This window comes from Penaeus japonicus, unplaced genomic scaffold (assembly GCF_977035675.1).
Source record: "Penaeus japonicus unplaced genomic scaffold, GWHDUDI00000001_assembly GWHDUDI00000007, whole genome shotgun sequence".
NCBI classification, from domain to species: Eukaryota; Metazoa; Arthropoda; class Malacostraca; order Decapoda; family Penaeidae; genus Penaeus; species Penaeus japonicus.
In genome coordinates this window covers 27,159,171-27,178,842 of record NW_028234409.1, presented here as the reverse complement: position 1 = coordinate 27,178,842, position 19,672 = coordinate 27,159,171, and the positions used below count along the sequence as shown (strand labels likewise).

The window sequence follows — 19,672 nt, the reverse complement described above, 5'->3', positions numbered from 1 at the left end:
CACTCCTCTATAGAACCTAACATCCTCTAACCCATTCACTCCCCGTAACTACCTTCCCGTTCGGGTTATTCCACTCTCAGTCCAGTCATCACATTCTCCCGACTGACACACGCTTCCGACTCGAGCGGAGGATACGTTACCTTTGATGTGGCGGGAGCGGGGGCGGCTTGGCGTCGGAACAGAGGCTCGTCGAAGAGTCAGAGCGCTCGGACCTGGCGCTGCTGAATCCACTGCTGCTGCTGGTTCGCTTGCTCACCCCGCTGCTGCCTGTGAGGGGGAGGAGAGGGGGAGAGAATGAGGGTCAGTCATCAGACCTCGTGTAAGAGACAGCTGGGGGCGAAGTGGTGAGTGTTCCTGCTGAGTGATGACTATGGGTTGTGCGTACTTCAAATGCAGCGACTGGAGTAATGTGGAGGTAGTGATGTGCAGGTGGAGGTTGTGATGGTAGTGATGTGCAGATGGAGGTAGTGATGTACAGGTGAAGGTAGTGATGTGCAGGTGGTGGTAATAATGTGAAGGTGGTGGTAGTGATGTGAAGGTGGTGGTAGCGATGTGAAGGTGGTGGATGTGATGCGCTGAAAGTGGTTAGCAACATGGAAGACATGAATCAGACAGAAGTGAAGTGCCCTAAGCTGTGGTTGGGGCTAGATACCGGTAGGAGAAAGAAGTGTTCCTGAAAGAGAGACAAAGAGAGATGTGGCGAGGGAATGGAGGGTGGGGGGAGTGGGCGCGTGATGAGGTGGGAGTGAGTAACTACTCATAGATCGCGTGTGGAGCGGTCGTGTTTCCCGGAGGAGGCTCTATGCGTCACTTCACGCAATTACGTCAAACATGATTTTGGTTACACTGACCATGCAGGAATCGCCACAGAAAACGGAGAACATATAAATGCAAATGCACAGAGTGTATACGTATTAATTCCAACGCATGGATGAGGCTATCCATCAAAATTCACACGTTTCATCTGGCACTGTCCATCATGATTTTAATTCCTGCCGCGCTCGAAATACTCCGCGCCGTCCATCAAGGCTCATCTGACCGGACAGGCCGAGGATCAACAGGTCACACAGGGTTATTGCTCTCTTCCCCCTCCCCCCTTCCCCCTTCCCCCAACCCCATACTACCCGGTGCACCAACGGGTCCAGTGCCTCAACGGTGCCACAGGTGTCTCCGAGCGGCACCGCTAGCCAATCATGGCGTCACTTCACCCCTTTACCCCCTCCCCCTCCTCCACTCGCGTACTCCACGTTGATCACGTGACGCGTTCGATCGACATCCGCCTTAAATAAAATAAATATTTTCCTATTCAAATAGACAGTAATCTGAACACCACTACTGATAACAGCATAAGACAACATGTCCTTAATGCCCTTTTCACCATGCATGATAACACAACCCGCATGACTTCTCTCCGTGACATAAACTCCCGTAACGTGATATCCACTCCCGTTTGTCTCCCCCCAAACTAATCTCCCTCACCGGAACACCTGATCACTCACTGACGGCCCGCATCGCCATCGAAGTGGAAGGGAGGCGAAGGAACAACGCTCTACGTGTAGGGCCTGCAGACTAGCGGTGGAAAAGCGGTCAGTTTCTCTGTGCGCTTCGGCTCTCACGGGTTTCAGTGCAATCGGCTACAATTATGAAATCACCATTTCCTCTGGGCGCTTCTTGGGAAAGGCACAACAAAGAACTAAATGCCTGGCGTTATTAAACCCTTATCATCACGCAAAAACACACACAGTTACCCATACCACAACACACTCGTTTTAGGCTTAAAAAAAAAAAAACCCAGATACAGTCAACAAACACATGACTGTGCTGCTTTAGTTATGCGAGCGCAAAAAAAAATCCCTCCTTATGAAAAAAAAGACTTATTTTGAATGTGCGAGTCTCCTGCATCTCACCGCAAAGAAGTCCACGAGTCCACTAACTTAACCATGGCGAGACAGCCCCATTTTTTTTCTGAGAACTCAAAATCGCTAATGAGGTGGGAAAATGGCACAGGTGTGGGATGAGGGTGCTTCATCAACCTGCACACCTGCCAGTAAACATGGGTGAGCTATGCCAGTACAACTCGTGAATGGCGAGTGAGGCGAGTGATGTGTTAATGTGATTGATATTATGCTAGTTAGATATTCATCAGTCATTATTTTACATAAATATACTAATCAGTGATCATATATCAGACAGAGGTTACGTATACGACGATAAAAAATAGTAACAGACACTATCTAGATGCATGTTAAACAAGTACATTTCTCAGGAAATGAAAGTAGAGCCTACAGGAAAGGAGTGGCAGGGTCACATTAACACATAGAACCCTAAGGAAATGGTCTACATATATTATAAAAGCTAAACAAGGTTGCAATTTACAATCATGCTCGCATATGTATGAATGTATGCGTGAACGTACATATGTACGTAAGCCTCAACATGTATATATAAATATAAACACACATTCACATTGACACAACCACAAATATGTATATATTGTAATATACATACTTACATACATACATACTTACATACATACACACACACATATATACATAAATATGTATATATTTATGTATATATTTGTGTATATGTTTGTATATATGCATGCATTTACGTGTGTGTATGTATGTATGTATGTATGTATGTATGTATGTATGTATGTATGTATAAATATGAATATGAATATGTATATGTATGTGTATGTATATGTATGTATGTATGTATGTATGTATGTATGTATGTATGTGTATGTGTAAGTGTATGTGTATGTGTATGTGTAAGTGTTTGTATATGTATGTATGAGTATGAACAGAGTTCATAGCGACAAATGTAGAAGAAAGGTATGAATGAGACTGAATATCTAAACACGCAAGAGATGTATTTGACGCGTTTCGACGGAGGTCTTTCTCAAAAATACATGTATTTCTGAGAAAGACCTCCGTCGAAACGCATCAAATACATCTCTTGCGTGTTTAGATATTCAGTCTCCTTCATACCTTTCATGTATGTGTATGTGTATGTGTAATTGTATGTATATGTATGTGCATATATATATATATATATATATATATATATATATATATATATATATATATATATATATATGTATGTGTGTGTGTGTGTGTGTGTGTGTGTGTGTGTGTGTGTGTGTGTGTGTGTGTGTGTGTGTGTGTGTGTGTGTGTGTGTGTGTGTGTGTGTGTGTGTGTGCGTGTGCGTGTGTGTGTAGAATCTACAAAGACGACAAGACAGGACGAGACAACAATCCGAGGAAACGGAAACCGCTCGGTCCTCACTCTTACTCGTTGTCTTGTTCCTCGCTTCCTTCTCCTTGTGGTTGAACAGCTTGAACTTGTCCAGCATGGAGTCCTTCTGCTTGGCTGGGGGCGTGGAGGAGGCGTGGTAGGGCGAGGCGAGGGAGTGATTCCCCGACGCGTTGTGGGCGGTCTGGCTGGCGGGGCCCCGGAGGTTCGACTTGACCAGGTTGGAGGTGCCGCCAGTTCTGCAAGGGAGGAAACGACCACAGTTAGTGCACCACGCTTACAGCAAGGACTCTATCCAGTTTGGAAATAGAGAAAGTTGCGACATTAATGACACTACACAGAAACGTTAATCAAATTCATGTATTAAGAAGTTAATCGTTTTACTGTTATTTCCATTAGAAATGAGATCCATTCACTCACAACAAATATGGCCCATGAAACAAAATTACCTGACAGGCTTCTTCTTCCATTGTTCTACAACCATCTTGTTAGAATATAAAGTCTAAAAATATTTGAGGACGAGGCCGTTCAGCTCAAGTCCTTAAGGCAATAGTCCTTCGGGGTATTGTTAACCTAAGCTTCGCACGCTCTTGTTTTCGAGAGCCATAATGCACACATTCTGCAACACAGGGAACGCTCGTTTTATCACAACGGTTGCACAAAAATGTACGTTTCACCCCTCTGGCCCTTCGTCTGTCGCACGGTGCTTCACTTTGCAGATACCGGCCTGTGCAAAGAACACGCGAAATCCTCTACCGCAACCGTCTCGCCTCGTGCCGAAACATCACTGAGATGAAACAAGCACTTTTTCAGCGTCGATGCGACAATATGGAGGTGGGAGGCGGAGGAGAGGGGGAGAGGATAGGGGTAGATAAAGGGTGGGGATAAGGGGGTAGATGGTGACGTGGAGGAGATGAGATAGGGGATGATGGGAGGACGAATGGGGGGGTGGGGCTTATCAATCACTCTACGTGTCTCTCCTGCAGTGCATTGTCTTTGTTTCCCGCTGTCATCCACGCTAATGCCAACACCGACACCCTCCACCCCCCCCCCTCATATCCCCTCCCCCGACGGGAAAACAATGGGCGCCCCAACTTGACGTCCACAATGTACAATGGGCAACCACGGCTCTCCTTACACGCAGAAAATGGCACGAAGATTACCTTTCTCCGCCCCCCCCCCCTCCAACCTACCTCTTTCTCCATATATTACGCCTCCCTCCTCTTCCTCCTCTATTCATCATCACTCTTTTTAACCCCCGCAATCAACCCCTCGCATCCATCACCCTCCCTCCTGCATCAACTCTACTCTCCCTTCTTCATCCCCTATTCCTCTTCCATCCCTCGATTCTATCCTCCTACCTCCCCTCCCTTTCCGTTCTTCCGCTACCTCTTTCCCCTCGCCTCCCCCTTCGGCCTCCCTCGCGCGCTCAAACATTACTCATCCTTCTCCCAGCATTCACTCTATACAGAGAGAAAGAAAGAAAGAAAAAAAGAAATCTGCGTTCACACCCCTTCTACCCCTACCCCCCACCCCCCCACACAAGCCCACGTGGAAACTTGGATTAATCACACCCTCGTGCATACTACGCGTATCACGTACAGGATCAATGGAGTATCTACAACCTGCCTTAACCAGCGAGAGGAAAAATATTTGTAAATACTGTGATAAAAAGTAGGAAAAAAAAAAAAAAAAAAAAAACAGTTGCCCATGAACCTCTGCATGAACATCGGACGACGCCCTTTTGCCAATCTCTCCGGCTTCTTCTTCTTTCTCCTTCTCCTCCTCCTCCCTGAATCTTCCACCGTCACATTCAATTAATTATGCTCGCAGCGATACCGCACAAACGAGACTGCATGTAATTAAATCCTCGTTGGGTTCGACAAGGACACAAGTTCAGTGAGAGAAGTCCTTTATGAGCGCGTCCACCCTCCCCCCCCCTTTCACCCGGCCACCCTCGCCCTTACCCTCGCCTCGCGCCCCTCACCCTCCGCGCGAGAGGTCTGAGTCATCGAACGAGGGGAAACACCCTCCTTGCAACATACCACTAGCCAATCGGTTACTTTGTCCTCCTCCGTTTGGTACTGTGGCATTCTAAAGGAATAAAGAATAAAGAAGGGAAGATAAAAGAGGAAGAAGGAGAGGAAGGGGGAGGAAGAAAAGGAGGAAGAGGAGGAGGAGGAGAAGGGGCAGGAGGTTATGGAGGAGGAGGTGGAGAAGGTGGTGGAGGAGGAGGAAAGGGGGAAGGGGGAGGGGGAAGGAGATGGGGAGAAGGAGGAGGAGTAGGAGGTGGACAAAGAGAAGTAGAAGAAGGAGAAGGAGAAAAGGAAGAAAAAATAAATGAATAAAATTAAGTAGAAGAAGAATAAACGAAGACATGGAAGCAGAGGAAGAAGAAAAAGAAGATAAGCAAGAGAAAAAAACAAACAGACAAAACATCAGACCGCCCTGGCCAAGACAGAAAAAGAAACAACCTCAGAAAATAAGTCTTCGTCACCGAGGGAAGGTCAAGGTACGAGCTCAAGTACTTGTGATTAAAGAACAACACTGCGATATATAGTCTTCATAAAACAACAAACAGTTTGGCTTTCGTCTGCTGTCGATGACTGATTAAAGAAAGTAGAAAAAAAACAGTAAGATTCTATGTGGTATTTATGTTCGATCTCACTCCATTCGTCGGTGTCGGTGTTAAAGTACTTGTTTGGGTGTTTTTTATGCTTGCGTGCGTGTGATCTCTGGGTGATAATACAAGCATGTGTTTTATCCTGAAATACCCCTGAGGAAAGGGGTGTGGAAGCAGAAGAGAATGTGAGAGAGGGGGGGAGGGTTAAGAGAGAAGGAGAAAAGGAAAATTGAGCGAAGGATGAGGTCGAGTACCAACCACTCCCCACCCCTCTCTCTCTCTCTCTCTCACACACACACACACACACACACACACACACACACACACACACACACACACACACACACACACACACACACACACACACACACGTTTTCGAGTGCTTTAAAAACCCTCTTTCGTTCGACTATCTTCCCTGGTGATTATCCACGATCTTTATATCCTCTTATCCACCAAATGATCTCTCGCCACCCCCCCTCTCCACCCCCCTACTCAAGCGAGGGTTCATTAGAGGTGGAAAGGGGAGGCGGCGGCGAGAGGGGAGGGCAGAGAGGGGAAAGGAGAAAAGGAGGAGGGGAAGGAAGGGTTAAGGAGACGGACGGACACACACACACACACACACACGGCTTCGCTATTCCTCAGCTACCACGTGTCTCCGGGAAAGACATTATCCTTTCGAAGTGCTTAAGGTAGAAGACCAAACAAGAGAAAAGTAAACAACAGAAAAAAAACAGTAAATCAACATTAATTATATTCTATTTAAAGCATTGGAATGACTCTTCAGAACAACAGACGAAATGTCAAACTGCGCTCCTTCCTCCATTTCTGCTTTCTTCCTCTATCTCTTGGTCTATATTACGCCACTCTCTCAGCGAGTTGCGAGAACACTCAAAGTCATGATTTTCCCCGAAAGTTTCACGTCTAGACGAAGTTATCTGAAGTTTGAAGGAGTTGAAAGATATGAATGGCGAGGGAAGGAGCGGAGGGGAGAGAGAGGAGGGAGGGGAGGGAGGGGAGGAGAGAGAGAGGAGGAGTGATCCTACAATATGCTATTCACGCTGTATAAGGCAAGTTCAATGCTGCATATCAGCATACCACCCCAGACATGTTGATAAAGAGAGAAAATGAGAGAGAGAAAGAAAGAGAAAGAAAAAGAGAGAGCTAGAGAGGGAGAGGGTGAGGAGAGAGAGAGAGAGAGAGAGAGAGAGAGAGAGAGAGAGAGAGAGAGAGAGAGAGAGAGAGAGAGAGAGAGAGAGAGAGGAGGAAAGAGAGAGAGAGGGGGGGAGAGAGAGGAGAGAGAAGAGAGAGAGAGAGAGAGAGAGAGAGAGAGAGAGAGAGAGAGAGAGAGAGAGAGAGAGAGAGAGAGAGAGAGACTGAGAGAGAAAGTATCCTTCATCCCCACAAGTTCGCGTGAGAAGGAGCTCTCACAATAAAAATGTTCCGCGTGAAGGATCGTAGGAACCTTCATCGCGATGGTGACGCCACAGCTAAGGTGCGGTTTGTGGTCCCAAGCTCCTTCTGCTCCTCCTCCTCCTCCCTGGTGAAGCTAATCCTCCACACTGGCGCCAGGACACCCCCTCCCCCCTCCAAACCACCCGTCCTCTCCTACAAGGCATACCGTCAGTTTCAACCCGGATCCGATCGCAAGCTGACATAAAAAGTGATGAAACGTAACAAGACGCCGCCCGTAGCGTCCGTCAGTGCCACTTCTGCACGTGACGGCCCGCACCCCCCACCCCCTCTCTCTTTTTTCATTTAGATTCTAAAGCAACGCAAATAATTATCGAGGAAGGTAAACATCTGCCTGAGTGGCTTCCCCTTTAGCATCTCTACTCTCCCCTCGCCCTATTCCGCCCGCCACCAATGCCCTTCAAAGTCTAACGTTACGGCGACAGACACGACGTCCGAAGTCTATGCCCTCACTGTCTCTCGCCCCGCTTATTCCCCCACCCCTGGGTATGGCCATCCCACATGCACGCCCATTGAGACTCCGCCCCTATCGTTCTCTTTATCGCTCGAGCGCTTCACGAACCATAATTAAGGCACTGATGTGATCGTTAGAATCCCGATCACCACTGATCTTTCTATCCTTCACGTTCCGTCGGTGATATGCATAACAAAAAGAGTCGCATGTTACATCAGTGCATTGCTTGAGCATATTTCCTATCAAATGACTATCATAAAATGCTTTCATGCCAGTAAGGGAGTCAGGGTCTCCACGTGTCACCTTCCGTGACGCGACCCTGCCATCTCCAGCACCCGCGAATGCAACAGCGTTCTCTATGTGTAAAACAGACTTTAAAATATAAAACAGACATTACAAAGGGTGAAGGCCCTGAAGTGTGGCCGATGGGATGGTGACGACAGAGCAATCATTGCGGGGACTGTTAGCTGAACGACCACACGGGCGGGGAGGCCGGAGGAGGGGGGGTGGGAGGGGTGGCGGGGGAGGGGGAGGTGGTTGTTTGGAGAGGTGAGGGACCACTGTAACAACCGGCGTTGTCTGGTGTCTTCTTTCAGAACGCATTATATTTCCTTCACTTTTTTCAGGCTCTCACTTTTTTTTTCTATAATGCCATTGGCCTATCGGATATAATTCTATGCACACAATATTCCTTTTCATATGTGGAATTTATGCACTTTGGACACGCAACACTTCACTCGGAATGCACCAAACATGACCACCGTCCAGCCCAGCATCCAGGTAAGGACGAGACACGCGATTCCTCTCGATCACGTTGCCGAGTTATTCTACATCGGGCACTAAGTATACGACTAAGTATACGTTGTCCTCAGCACCAAAGTGGCCCCGTGCTTGCCTCTGACGCCAGAGTAGCGTCGGATCGAGAGCACGAGCGCACCGCTTCGCCGTGTTACCTTCCACACCGTTAGTAGGAGACTGGCGCCGCGCCGCGCCATCACGCAGATCCTGACGACGTAAACACACGTGCGTCCGGTTACGTCAAGGTGAGCGTGTGAACGATACAAATAGCGCTCTTCGCCATTCTTCATGCACATATGCACGGAAATATTCGTGCATGATGCCTTTCGTATGCCTATGATAAGCCTTTACTCAATCAATAACCTTTCCCAAACGTTGACAATGAAAATGCCGATCAGTGACCCGCCGTTACTGATAACAGAAAGGTATCGGCAAGTCGCCATCGCTTTCACTGGCATGGCATGCAGACGCTGCAACAATTCTGCAATATGACTTCTTCACCTCGGGCATGTTTTCCTGCATTTGCAAGAGATTACCACCTCTCCCTGAAGCGCGGGTGGCGAGTGGGAATGACCGCTGTTGAAATCTTCCAATTAACATGTTTCCTCGCCGAGCATTCGCATCACGTATGGATGGCCTAGAATTGAGAGAGAGAGAGAGAGAGAGAGAGAGAGAGAGAGAGAGAGAGAGAGAGAGAGAGAGAGAGAGAGAGAGAGAGAGAGAGAGAGAGAGAGAGAGAGAGAGAGAGAGAGAGAGAGAGAGAGAGAGAGAGAGAGAGAGAGAGAGAGAGAGAGAGAGAGAGAGAAAGGGAGAGAGAAAGGGAGAGAGAAAGGGAGAGAGAAAGAGAAAGAGAAAGGGAAAGAGAAAGAGAGAAAGAAAGAAAGAAAGAAAGAAAGAAAGAAAGAGAGAGTAAAAGAAAAAGAACATACATCACGCTCCCCTAATAAAAAAAAACAAAAAAAAAACTCACTTCCCTATTCCCCGTACTTGGGTACTATAGAAATGGCCCTGTTCGCATACCATCATTCCACTCTTCTGCAATTGCACCCAACATTCATACACACTACGAAAAAGTCTAGGTCAAGAGAAACCCTTCAGTATTTATCCCCCATTATCCGAAGAAAGAGAGAGAAAAAAACAAGCAAATGCTATACAAGCGCTTCCCCCTTCAGCCCCCCCCCCCCTCCCTTCACCCCTTAACCCTTTCATCCTTCGATCGGGGGTCTCTGCCTCCATCGCCAGCCGCGTGTTAATTAATCAATCAAATATTGGCATAAATCGAATGCGCTTGGGGAAAGGGGGAAAATGGGGTACATGTAAAGGAGGGGGGGGGGGGCAATATTATGATAAGGGGAGATTGGAAATAGGGGGAAAAGAGAAGATATAGACAGAAAAAAAATGGAAAGAAAGTAAGAAGGAGGGATGACAGATAAAAGATGAAGATTATACAAAGAAATAAGAAGGTGAGAACAAAAGAACGGATGCAGGAAGAGGGGAGGAAGAATTGGACCTCGAGGGTAGAGAGATCAGACAAAAGAAATGGAGAGGGGAAACGAGGGAAGGAGAAGAAACGTGATGAAATTGGGAAAATAGCGAAAACCTCCGAAAATGAACGGAGGTAAAACATGAAGTGGAATAATTGAAAAGAGAGAGAGAGAGAGAGAGAGAGAGAGAGAGAGAGAGAGAGAGAGAGAGAGAGAGAGAGAGAGAGAGAGAGAGAGAGAGAGAGAGAGAGAGAGAGAGAGAGGATGGTGAAATAGAGGGAGATGACAATCAAAAGAAAAAGTTAGAAAAGAGAAAGATAAAATCGAGAGGTAACACTGAAAAAAAAAAAATCCAAAGACAAGGAAAAAGAAAAAAGAAATTCCCGCATATCCCTCTCGTCCATTCAATAAAAAAGATAATTCAATCAATCTAAAGCATTACAAAAAAGAAAAAAAAGAAAAGAAAAGAAAAAAAAACCTAACCCGAGTTGCATAACCCACATTCACGGAGCGACCTGGCGAGTGATGCATGACCAAGGTGTAACATCTGTCACAGAGGAGCGGAGAGCCGTAGTTCCTGCCTCCCCTCCCCCTCCCCCTCCCCCTTTCCCATCTATGCATGGTGAGGGCGATGATCATGGCAAGGGCGGGGGTGAAAGGTAGGGCGAAGAGGGGTGAGGTGGGGGTGGCCTCCACGCATAAATAACAGATGACGGGGGTGAGCCCTGAGGCTTTGTTCGTGAGAGGTGTGACAAGGTTCAGTGGACAGCAGCAGTATAATAACGGTGCACATTCGTGTAAGCGATGACGTACTTATTAGAGCATGGACAGAAAAAAATAACAGAAAGCGGATGAGATGCACCGTAAAGCGATCGCCAGGTTTTTCTTTTTTTTTTTTTCTTCGTAAAACCGACCGTCGAATTTTCCTACCTAAAAGAAAACACTATTACGATCGGTGACGCCATTATGACGTCACAACAGTCCTTCAGGAAACCCGCGCAGATAAGGTCGTCGCCTTCGCTGGGGCAAGCCTCAGGCAACCTTTACACCGGACAGGAGAAATAATGATGATGCCGCTATAAATACTCGAGATAAGCCGTGCGACTCGGCGGTGCCTGCAGTCACAGGCGCCCGATGGTTACTTCATGTCTTTAGGATTTCCTATCGAAACGACTCTCAGGCAGTTAAACGATTTCATGACAGGAGTCACATACGAGAGTTTCAATCTTCTTGAGGAAAATAAGTTTTTTTTTAAGAGAATATCAGCATAGGCGTTTATTTATTATTGCCACGGAAGCCCAAGAGTAATTCCCAAAACTACTTAACTTTTTAAAAAATCCACTCTGCCTAACCACATCAAGCTCGCACGGCCGCACACATAAAGAGAACAAACTGATCTATATTTACCCTCGCGCTCCGCCCCTCAGAGCCCACCATCTGTACAAATTGACCGGCCACGTGTACTTGTTTACAACCGAGACTCAGTTCGGCGCGCACCCACGCCGACCAATCACCTCCGCCCGACTCCGATGACAAGCCCTTAATCAACGATTGACGGAGGACGATTCAATATCGAATCCGATATCCCCCAATCAGTTCTTTTCACAAGGGACACCGAGTGAGGTCGCTTGAATTAATAGGAAGCATTTTGGTCTGAAATGCATTGGAATCCCTAACTTTTTTTTTTTTAATTTTACACATTTTAATTTTAATTGTACATATCTGTGCACGTAAACAAACAGAACTGCAAACACGCGCATTCCCGCGCACAAGCTTCTACCCACGTAAACAAATACACAGAATCACATGGAGCATATCAAGCAAACATTTCTCGGAAGCCTCAAAAACCACGGGCGCCAAACGTCCATGACTTAGCAGATTCCTCAACGAGTTAGCCAAAAACATCCGTCCTTCCGCGAAAAAAGAAAATTAAAAAGAAGACGGGAAAAATCAGATACTTAACTATACTTGGGAAATAAACTTAACAAAAGACACGCCTTATCTGAGTATCTAAAGCCGGTTTATGTTCTTAACATCATTCTCAAGTTCAGCCAAACGATAAGGAGTAAAAGGATGGCAATAATATTTTCACTGATAATTGCTACGATAACGCTGATAATAAGGATAACACCATTAATACCAATGATCAATATGATAACGTCAATGAAAAAAATCATAACAAGCAGCATAATCGGTAAAGCAATAATAATAATAATAGCATCCATAATTACAACAATAATAATAACAATAATACCATGATAATACCATCAAAAGCAACAACAGCAACAACCCAAATCATTAGATAAAATCTACATTTCAACAATGCGAAATACCTAATGAAATCCGGAGAGTATTCAAAATGATCGAAGTAATGACACACACAGCATTCTGATAACGACAATGACCTTTCCGCGGGTATCTGAATGCACCCGAGTCTCGCAGCATCCCCGGGTAGGAGTGGTCGGGTTGCATTCAGAACAGGTATGTGTAATATGCCTAAGAGGCAAGAAGAGAGAAAAAAAAAGTGCCGGAGAAAATAAGATAGTGAAGAAGAAGAAGTAAAAGAAAAAGAAGAAAAAAAGAAGGAGGAGAAGAAAAGTAAAGAGGATAAATATAGTCAAGACTAAGAAAAAAAACTGGAGAAGCAGACGATAAGAGAAGAAAGAACGAAGGAATGGAGCGAGAAACCCTTCACAAAAACATGCACTTAAAACCTGCTTCTGACAACAAGTTCCAGTCTTATGATTATGGCCAATTTTCGAAGATAACACACACGTAGCTTCTTCCCACCTACACCCTCCCATTCGAAGACCCCAGGGTAGACCCCAGGGTAGACCCCAGGGTAGACCCCAGGGTGAAGCCCAGGGTAAATTGCAGAGCGAATTACCTTATTACCCTACCTCTTCGTCGTCGTTATCAAGAATAGGGCAGAGTGGGATGCAAATGAAGAAAGAGAACGGAGGAGAAGAGGAGAGGAGATCATTCACAAATACGGGTGGATTGGCTTTAATCCGAGACGCGAGAGGCCGTGAATGGAGCAGAGGTTGCAGGAGCCATGAATGAACGAGCCTAAAAGGAGTGAAATCGGGTCTGGAAAAGCGGTTAGAAAGTGAAGATATTCGCACTGAGTATGAGAGAGAGAGAGAGAGAGAGAAGGAGAGAGAGAGAGAAAAGGTCTTTAAGAGCAAAGAAAAAAATATTCTATGAATCAAATAATCTCGCATTTCAAGTCAGCAGAGAAACACATAGCTAACAAACAAGAACACAAAAGAAAAAAAAAAAGGGAAGAAGAGACAAAAGTAAACACCCATGACCAACGTGTCTCTGCTCTCCGGCCCACCTCCCTCCAGTCAACACCTAAACTAACCCTTCCACGGTCACTCTAAAAGCAACAATGTCCATCAAGAACCACACTTATATAACTCGCCCGTCCTTGGCCCAGCAGACAGCACTCACCTTAAGAGCCCTTGACTACCGATCTCCAGTGAAGACCTGGTGCTGTTGCTGTTGCTGTCTCCGTCTCTCTGATCAAACAGCTCCCCGACCCACCTCGGTCTGCTGTCCCGTGTACACCGACGGCTTCGCCATAGTGTGTCACAGGTGTACATGTGACAGTGACAAAGGGATACCTACTCCATGATAGCTGTCCTTGCGAGTCTATTTGTGATCTATCTTTTTTTTTTTTTGTCTTTAATTGTGATTGGCGATTTTTTTTCCGAAGATAACCTTCACTTGCTTATAGAGAAAACAAAGGGATATATATTGTCCCGAAGATCTTAACGTCTAATGATCTAGAATACTATATACGAAGGCAATTACAGTCATTTGTTTCAGTTCGTACAATAATTTAACAAATTCATATGATATATATCAACAACAACTATCCACAACAGCCCCGCCAAACCTTCCATTGATGAAATTCCCCTGCCTAAAGAAAGAAAGAAAAAAATCCGCCATCGTAGTGCCTGACAACAAAAACTTCAGCAAGCACAAGCGCCCCGCCAAAACAACACCATCATCGCCTGCCACGCTGCCGTCTACAAGTGGAAACGACTTGCGGAACGACCCAAGAATACTAACTAAACGCTTCGTCTCCTTATTAAGCGAAGGCCGCCGCCCACGCCGTAAGCCGCACGTGGGCGCGAAGGCGTGCAAGTGCGGGGGCGGATCCCCTGCCAAAGCGCACGAGAAGGGGGGAGGGGGGAGGGGGAGAGGGGGAGACAGGGGTATCAAAGGGTGGGGCCGCAGTATGGAAATGGCCGGTGCGTCTTCCTTCACTGCCCTCGCTTGACGGATGGGTTTGGCGGGAATAAGTAATCAGTCGCTCGCCTCCTTGCCGCACTTGGCGTCTTCACTCTCGCTCTCCCTCGAAAACCTGTCTATCTCGCCGTGTATGAAGGAAGATGTTCCCACAATCAATGTACTGTAATCGCGTCATCTCCCGTGCAAGAAGCTGGCAAAACTTTGGAATATGGCGGAATTTCCACCTCTCTTCCCCCGCCTTCAAGCCAAGGGGTGGGAATGCAGCTTTGCCGGGCGGGCTGAAGATAACAAGTAACACCTCTTTTAAGTGGGTGTGTCTTTTTTTCCCTTTTAATCTGAACCTTTCGATTCTCCTCAAACTCGCTCAATGGGAAGTTCAATTTCCGGAAGATGTTCCTCGACGGAGAATTCTATTATTTACAAATTGGTCTCTTATACCCATCCCATCCCTTCCCTACCCCACCCCACCCCATCCCTCCCCACCCCACCCCACCCTACCCCCACGCTGTCCTCCTTGCCCTGACCTCATGACCTTCGAGATAAACAGTAAACACTAACAAAGAGGTTCTCGAGGATCCTTTTAAGGCTAATTCTACAAAGTTTTTGTTTTTCGCCGGCAATTTTCTCTTTCTCTCTCTTCCCAGGCTCTAAGAAGCCGAGTTCATCCACAACATCGTAGGCGTAGAGCCAAAACCAACTAGTGTATTTTCAAATTCTATTTAACATTAATTGAGGCTGGTGGTGTATATCCAATGCAGGCAATTGTCGGGCAGACCATATTTGGAAGATGCATCGGTATGCCGTTCTGAACATTTGAAAAAAGATTTCAAATTCGAATCAAACCTAAGGAGAGCCGTCGACTTCACCGACCTGGCTGGATGAGCTTCCCACGCACAATCCCGAACAACAGGCGATGATGAGATAAGAAGATCCTACTCTCCATCGTGAAAAAGCATCATTTAAGATAAAAGTTGGTAAACATCATAGCGACCCCGACCAAAGGCGTTTTCTCTGACCCCGGCCGCCCACTCGAGGGGTGACTCACCTAAAGGAGTTGTCGGTGCAGCTAATAAACAGGGTGTGGACCAGCGTGTGGGCAGGAACCTGTAACAGGTTTGTATGTGTTGTATGGTACACCTCGTATCGCCTTACTTTGTGTCCACTCTATAGGAACGGGAGCATTTCTTACACGTTAAAAGATGAATGAAGATTGCAAAAAGAACGCCGTGAATCCTCCACATCGTCAAGAGTTATACAGCTAATCATCTAAGAAAATAAAATGTGCAATATTCAAATATCTTTTAGAATCTTTCGCCTTATCAATAACTCTGACGATTTCCCAAAAGCTCCTTCAAAGCAACAATAATATTACATTGAATCCCGCAGAGCACGAATTAATTAACAAAATAGAGATTGTAATAAAACAACACAAAAATTCGCATAAAAATATCAGGTTGTGACTTGCAGGACAGTAGGACGACACCGCGGCGAACGTAAGGGGTGTGCACACAGTGGCACTCTCAATGTGCTCTTTCATGGAACCAGTGCCAGGCTTTTCTTGCGTTCCCTGCCGCCAATCCACATTGCATTTGACGTATATGCACACGCACACGTACCGTACACGTTCACACACACACGCCCTCGGAATAACAATCACCCAGTATTCTTTAACTACCATTTCGTACCTTTAATTCTCCCTAATAACGAGTACTTCTCTTTTTCTTCTATTTCTGCAGCTCATGCTGCTTCCACACTGACTTACATTCTAATTCGCGTTATTTAATATACACCAGCAGCTTGAAATGCCATCAGTCACATCCTTAATAAGTCTCCCGGTAAAGGTATAGACAACATACCCGAACTACCTCTTCTTATCCTATCTCACCCTGGCAGATGAAGTGAATCCCTACCAATGCTGACCTATCTTCACCCTCACACCCTTAGTATCCTTGACATGAAAGTCAACTCACAGCATCACCCTTGCAACGAGACCTTTTACACTCCGCCTTCTCTCCCGTTTTCTCCAAGCGTGATACGTGTGCTCTCTCTTGTGTGCCCAACTTTCTAAAACCTTTACTTTATAATGATTTCTTCAAGTCTTGCCAATGCAGGGTTATATAGTGAACAAAATGCCTCATTTCCTGACTTCCCCTCTCTCTCATGAATCTCTCTCTCTCTCTCTCTCTCTCTCTCTCTCTCTCTCTCTCTCTCTCTCTCTCTCTCTCTCTCTCTCTCTCTCTCTCTCTCTCTCAACTCCTTTTCTTGTTTTCTTCTCAACTCCTTTCTCTTTTTCTTCTCTCATATCCTCTTTTTTTCCCTTTCCCTTCTTCCATTCTTCCTTTCTCCCTCCCTCCCCCTTCCTCATCTCTCCCGTCCACCCTCTTCCCTTCCTCCTCTCTCCTCCCTCTCTTTTTCTCCCGCTTAGAGTGCAATAAAATCCTTCAAATATGAATGACTGCATGACCAACTATACTTAGCGCAAGCGAGTCATGGTGAAGATGGGTAACTGTGTCAGGTACCTGTTGATGAAGCTGCATGATGACATCCCCAGCATGTCGTCTGTTCGTCATGCACACGACGAAACTTTATGTTCCGGCACTCTTTCCAAGGACCCCGCTTTTAATGCTGTGTTTTATATATTAAAAGTTTTTTTAGTGTGATTTTAAAGGAGTGACATGACGACTAACGTGAAATTAAGTAACACTTGTACGACCGCCTGAGGCAGCTGTGCCCTCTATATAACAGATGCTGCAGCAACTATTAAAAAACAGCCTTAATGAGAATAAATTACAGGTGTTGATATACATATCGTCATAAATCAACCCTTCCCTTGCCCCTAAAAAATAAATCAAATAGTATGCAATTTCTACACTACAAGTAATACAACCTATCATTTTCTCCGTTATCGTGAACATTTCGCAAATCTTGCTCACCAAATTGATGTCAAAATGCAAGCTGCCATTAACGGGAATCATGATGACACCCCGGAGTAAGCTTCCTACCACGACCTCTCTTTCCACCCGCGCAAAGCCAATGGTACTTAAGTTACAAGTCATATTGCAAAAGGATATGCCAGAGGTAAGAGTGAGCCGCTTTCTTATCCCCTCCAGCCTACAGTACGAGTGATCGGATTAAACCCTCGATCGGAGAACTTTGTCACCAGGATTCCAGAAAGTTGATGTCCTTTCTTTTCTCGTCTGTCGAATTCCTCAGTGTTGACATTTCCTGCCGCTCGGGAATTAAAGTGAGCGTCTGGCATCATTCGATACTTGCAATCACACAGACTGACAAGCAGACAGACTCTGGTATACAGAGAAACACACACAGACACACACACACACACAAAGTGATTCGTACTCGCGTTATCTTGATGTTCCTCTATTTCACGTGCAGAGATAATGGTATATTGAGAAGCTGTAATTGGATGGCATTTCCTGTATCTTCTTCAACCTCTGTTCATCCTTATTATAAGTGGATATTATCCCATCACTGTCGTAAGCATCCTCCTCTCCCAGTGTCACATACCTGCCACATTTCACTGTCCTCCCTGGCAGATTCCCGTCCCTCCTGGCCGCTATCATTGTCCTTCTATCACTGTACATGCTGCACTATCCCACACTCATCTCCAAACCCACCGAGCCGATAATGCGGCACTCCTTGACACCTGGCCTAGGTAATGTCATGAGGGAGCTTAAAGGGGGTGTGGCACTTACTTGGAGTGCTTCTCGTTGAGCGATGCACGGCCGCTGTGGCTCCTGGGCTGCGGGATGAAGGAAGCACTGCCGTTGGCCGGGGAGGTGGAGCGGCTGCTGCTCGCGGAGGCTACGGTCTTCAACTGGGAACCTGGTGAAAGAAAACGGGAAGTCAGTCTCAGGAAATGGGAAGCGCAAATATTAGAGGGGATACTATTCTATTCGAGATATGGAACTATAGCCTTTACCAAAGTTAAAATAACTGTGTCATTATGAAAAGTAATTCTTGTTATATCATACCAGTACATATTGCATCTTGTTAAATGATATTGCATGGACTGTATAATTTGTTTACAACAAATATATTATGATCCACAATATAAAATTTGATAATGTACAGCCCACTAATTTACCTCGCAGCACGCAACATCATCACATTTACCACAAAGACTTAGTGAACATATATGTCAACAACCATTTTACACTCCACAGGGCCCGTGTGATATCAGGTGAGATTACGTCCCAGCGCCACGACAAGTATATTGGGAGACACTCTAACACTCGCCAACCGACTACTCTTTCACACGCTCCGGCAAACGATTTGTAAACATGGGCCCAGTAATCAATTATGGAGGCATCTGCTCTCCGGCGTCCTTTCGGATCGACCTCGAAAATTATTATGCATACTTTTCCCGATTTTTCTTTCCGTTTTTTCATTTTTTTTCCATCAGAGCGGATTGTCCTCGTGATGTGCAATATGCTAGGTGAAACAAAAGTTTATTGCAAAGTCCCAACAGCGAAATTGCGGCAGCGTTAGACACAAGCATCGACTTCCCCATACAAATCGATCTCTGGGCGGGGAGGCTCTGCGATGCGGAAAGGCCGACTCCATACAAATACAATCCGGGCATCTGGCGGTCGACCGGAAAACTCGTGCGGTTGTCCTGCGTCGATTACCCAACGGATATTGAATTGGAGAAGAGAAACGACTCTCGTCTCAGCAAAAATCAATAATCAAACTAAATAACAAAAAAACAAGATGAACAAATAAAACCGTGGGCTCGATTTCGCATAACCCCTCAAAAAAAAACAAAAGTGGAGCAGAGTTTAGCGCCATCGGAAAACAAGCGACATAAACAACCACCCTGACGTCTGAGACAATAAAATATATTTACATCTACTTTCTAGACCGGGAGGCGACAGGTCCGTCACGACAGGCGAATCGGCGTGGGAAGAACAAGGCTGCTGATATTTCCATACAATGGCCGTGTGACTGACGCCGATGAGAAAGAGTTACAGCCTCTAGCAAGGAGTAGGAGAAAGATTTGGAGTAAGACAGAAGGGAGGGAGGGGGATGTGGCAAAGAAAGAGAAATAATAAGGAGAGAGGAAGAGGATGATAACCGAGGAAACTGAGAAGACAGTCAGTCTGTGAAAGGGAATAAAAGGATCAAGAAAAGATAAAATCTTAAAAGGTTAGAGCAACCAAGTGAAGAGGGTCCGCGGGTCACTTAGCGAAGAAAGGGTGACAGCGAAAGAGGTCGCAGCTGGCTGGAAGGAACAACAAACGGAACAAGGAGGAAGGGGAGAGGGACGGAAGAGGGGGAGATGGAGCGCAGATTTCCGAC

The 19,672-nt window shown here is 46.0% G+C and overlaps 1 protein-coding gene across 35 annotated transcripts in view; it reads right to left on the bottom strand.

Annotated features, from left to right (window-relative positions):
* Nucleotides 1-19,672, bottom strand: part of LOC122254621 (protein neuron navigator) — a 737,418-nt gene that overhangs the window by 46,981 nt on the left and 670,765 nt on the right. For 30 of the 35 annotated variants that reach the window (XM_086538631.1, XM_086538628.1, XM_086538621.1 and 27 more), the window contains 3 exons: nucleotides 18,067-18,196; nucleotides 3,295-3,500; nucleotides 141-267 (listed from right to left, as the gene is read on the bottom strand). In XM_086538631.1, coding sequence (XP_086394757.1) covers nucleotides 141-267; nucleotides 3,295-3,500; nucleotides 18,067-18,196 — 463 coding nt within the window. Of the gene's footprint in view, nucleotides 1-140; nucleotides 268-3,294; nucleotides 3,501-3,710; nucleotides 3,881-18,066; nucleotides 18,197-19,672 lie in introns of those variants that run through there. The other 5 variants (XM_086538622.1, XM_086538614.1, XM_086538644.1 and 2 more) reach the window with 2 other exon arrangements.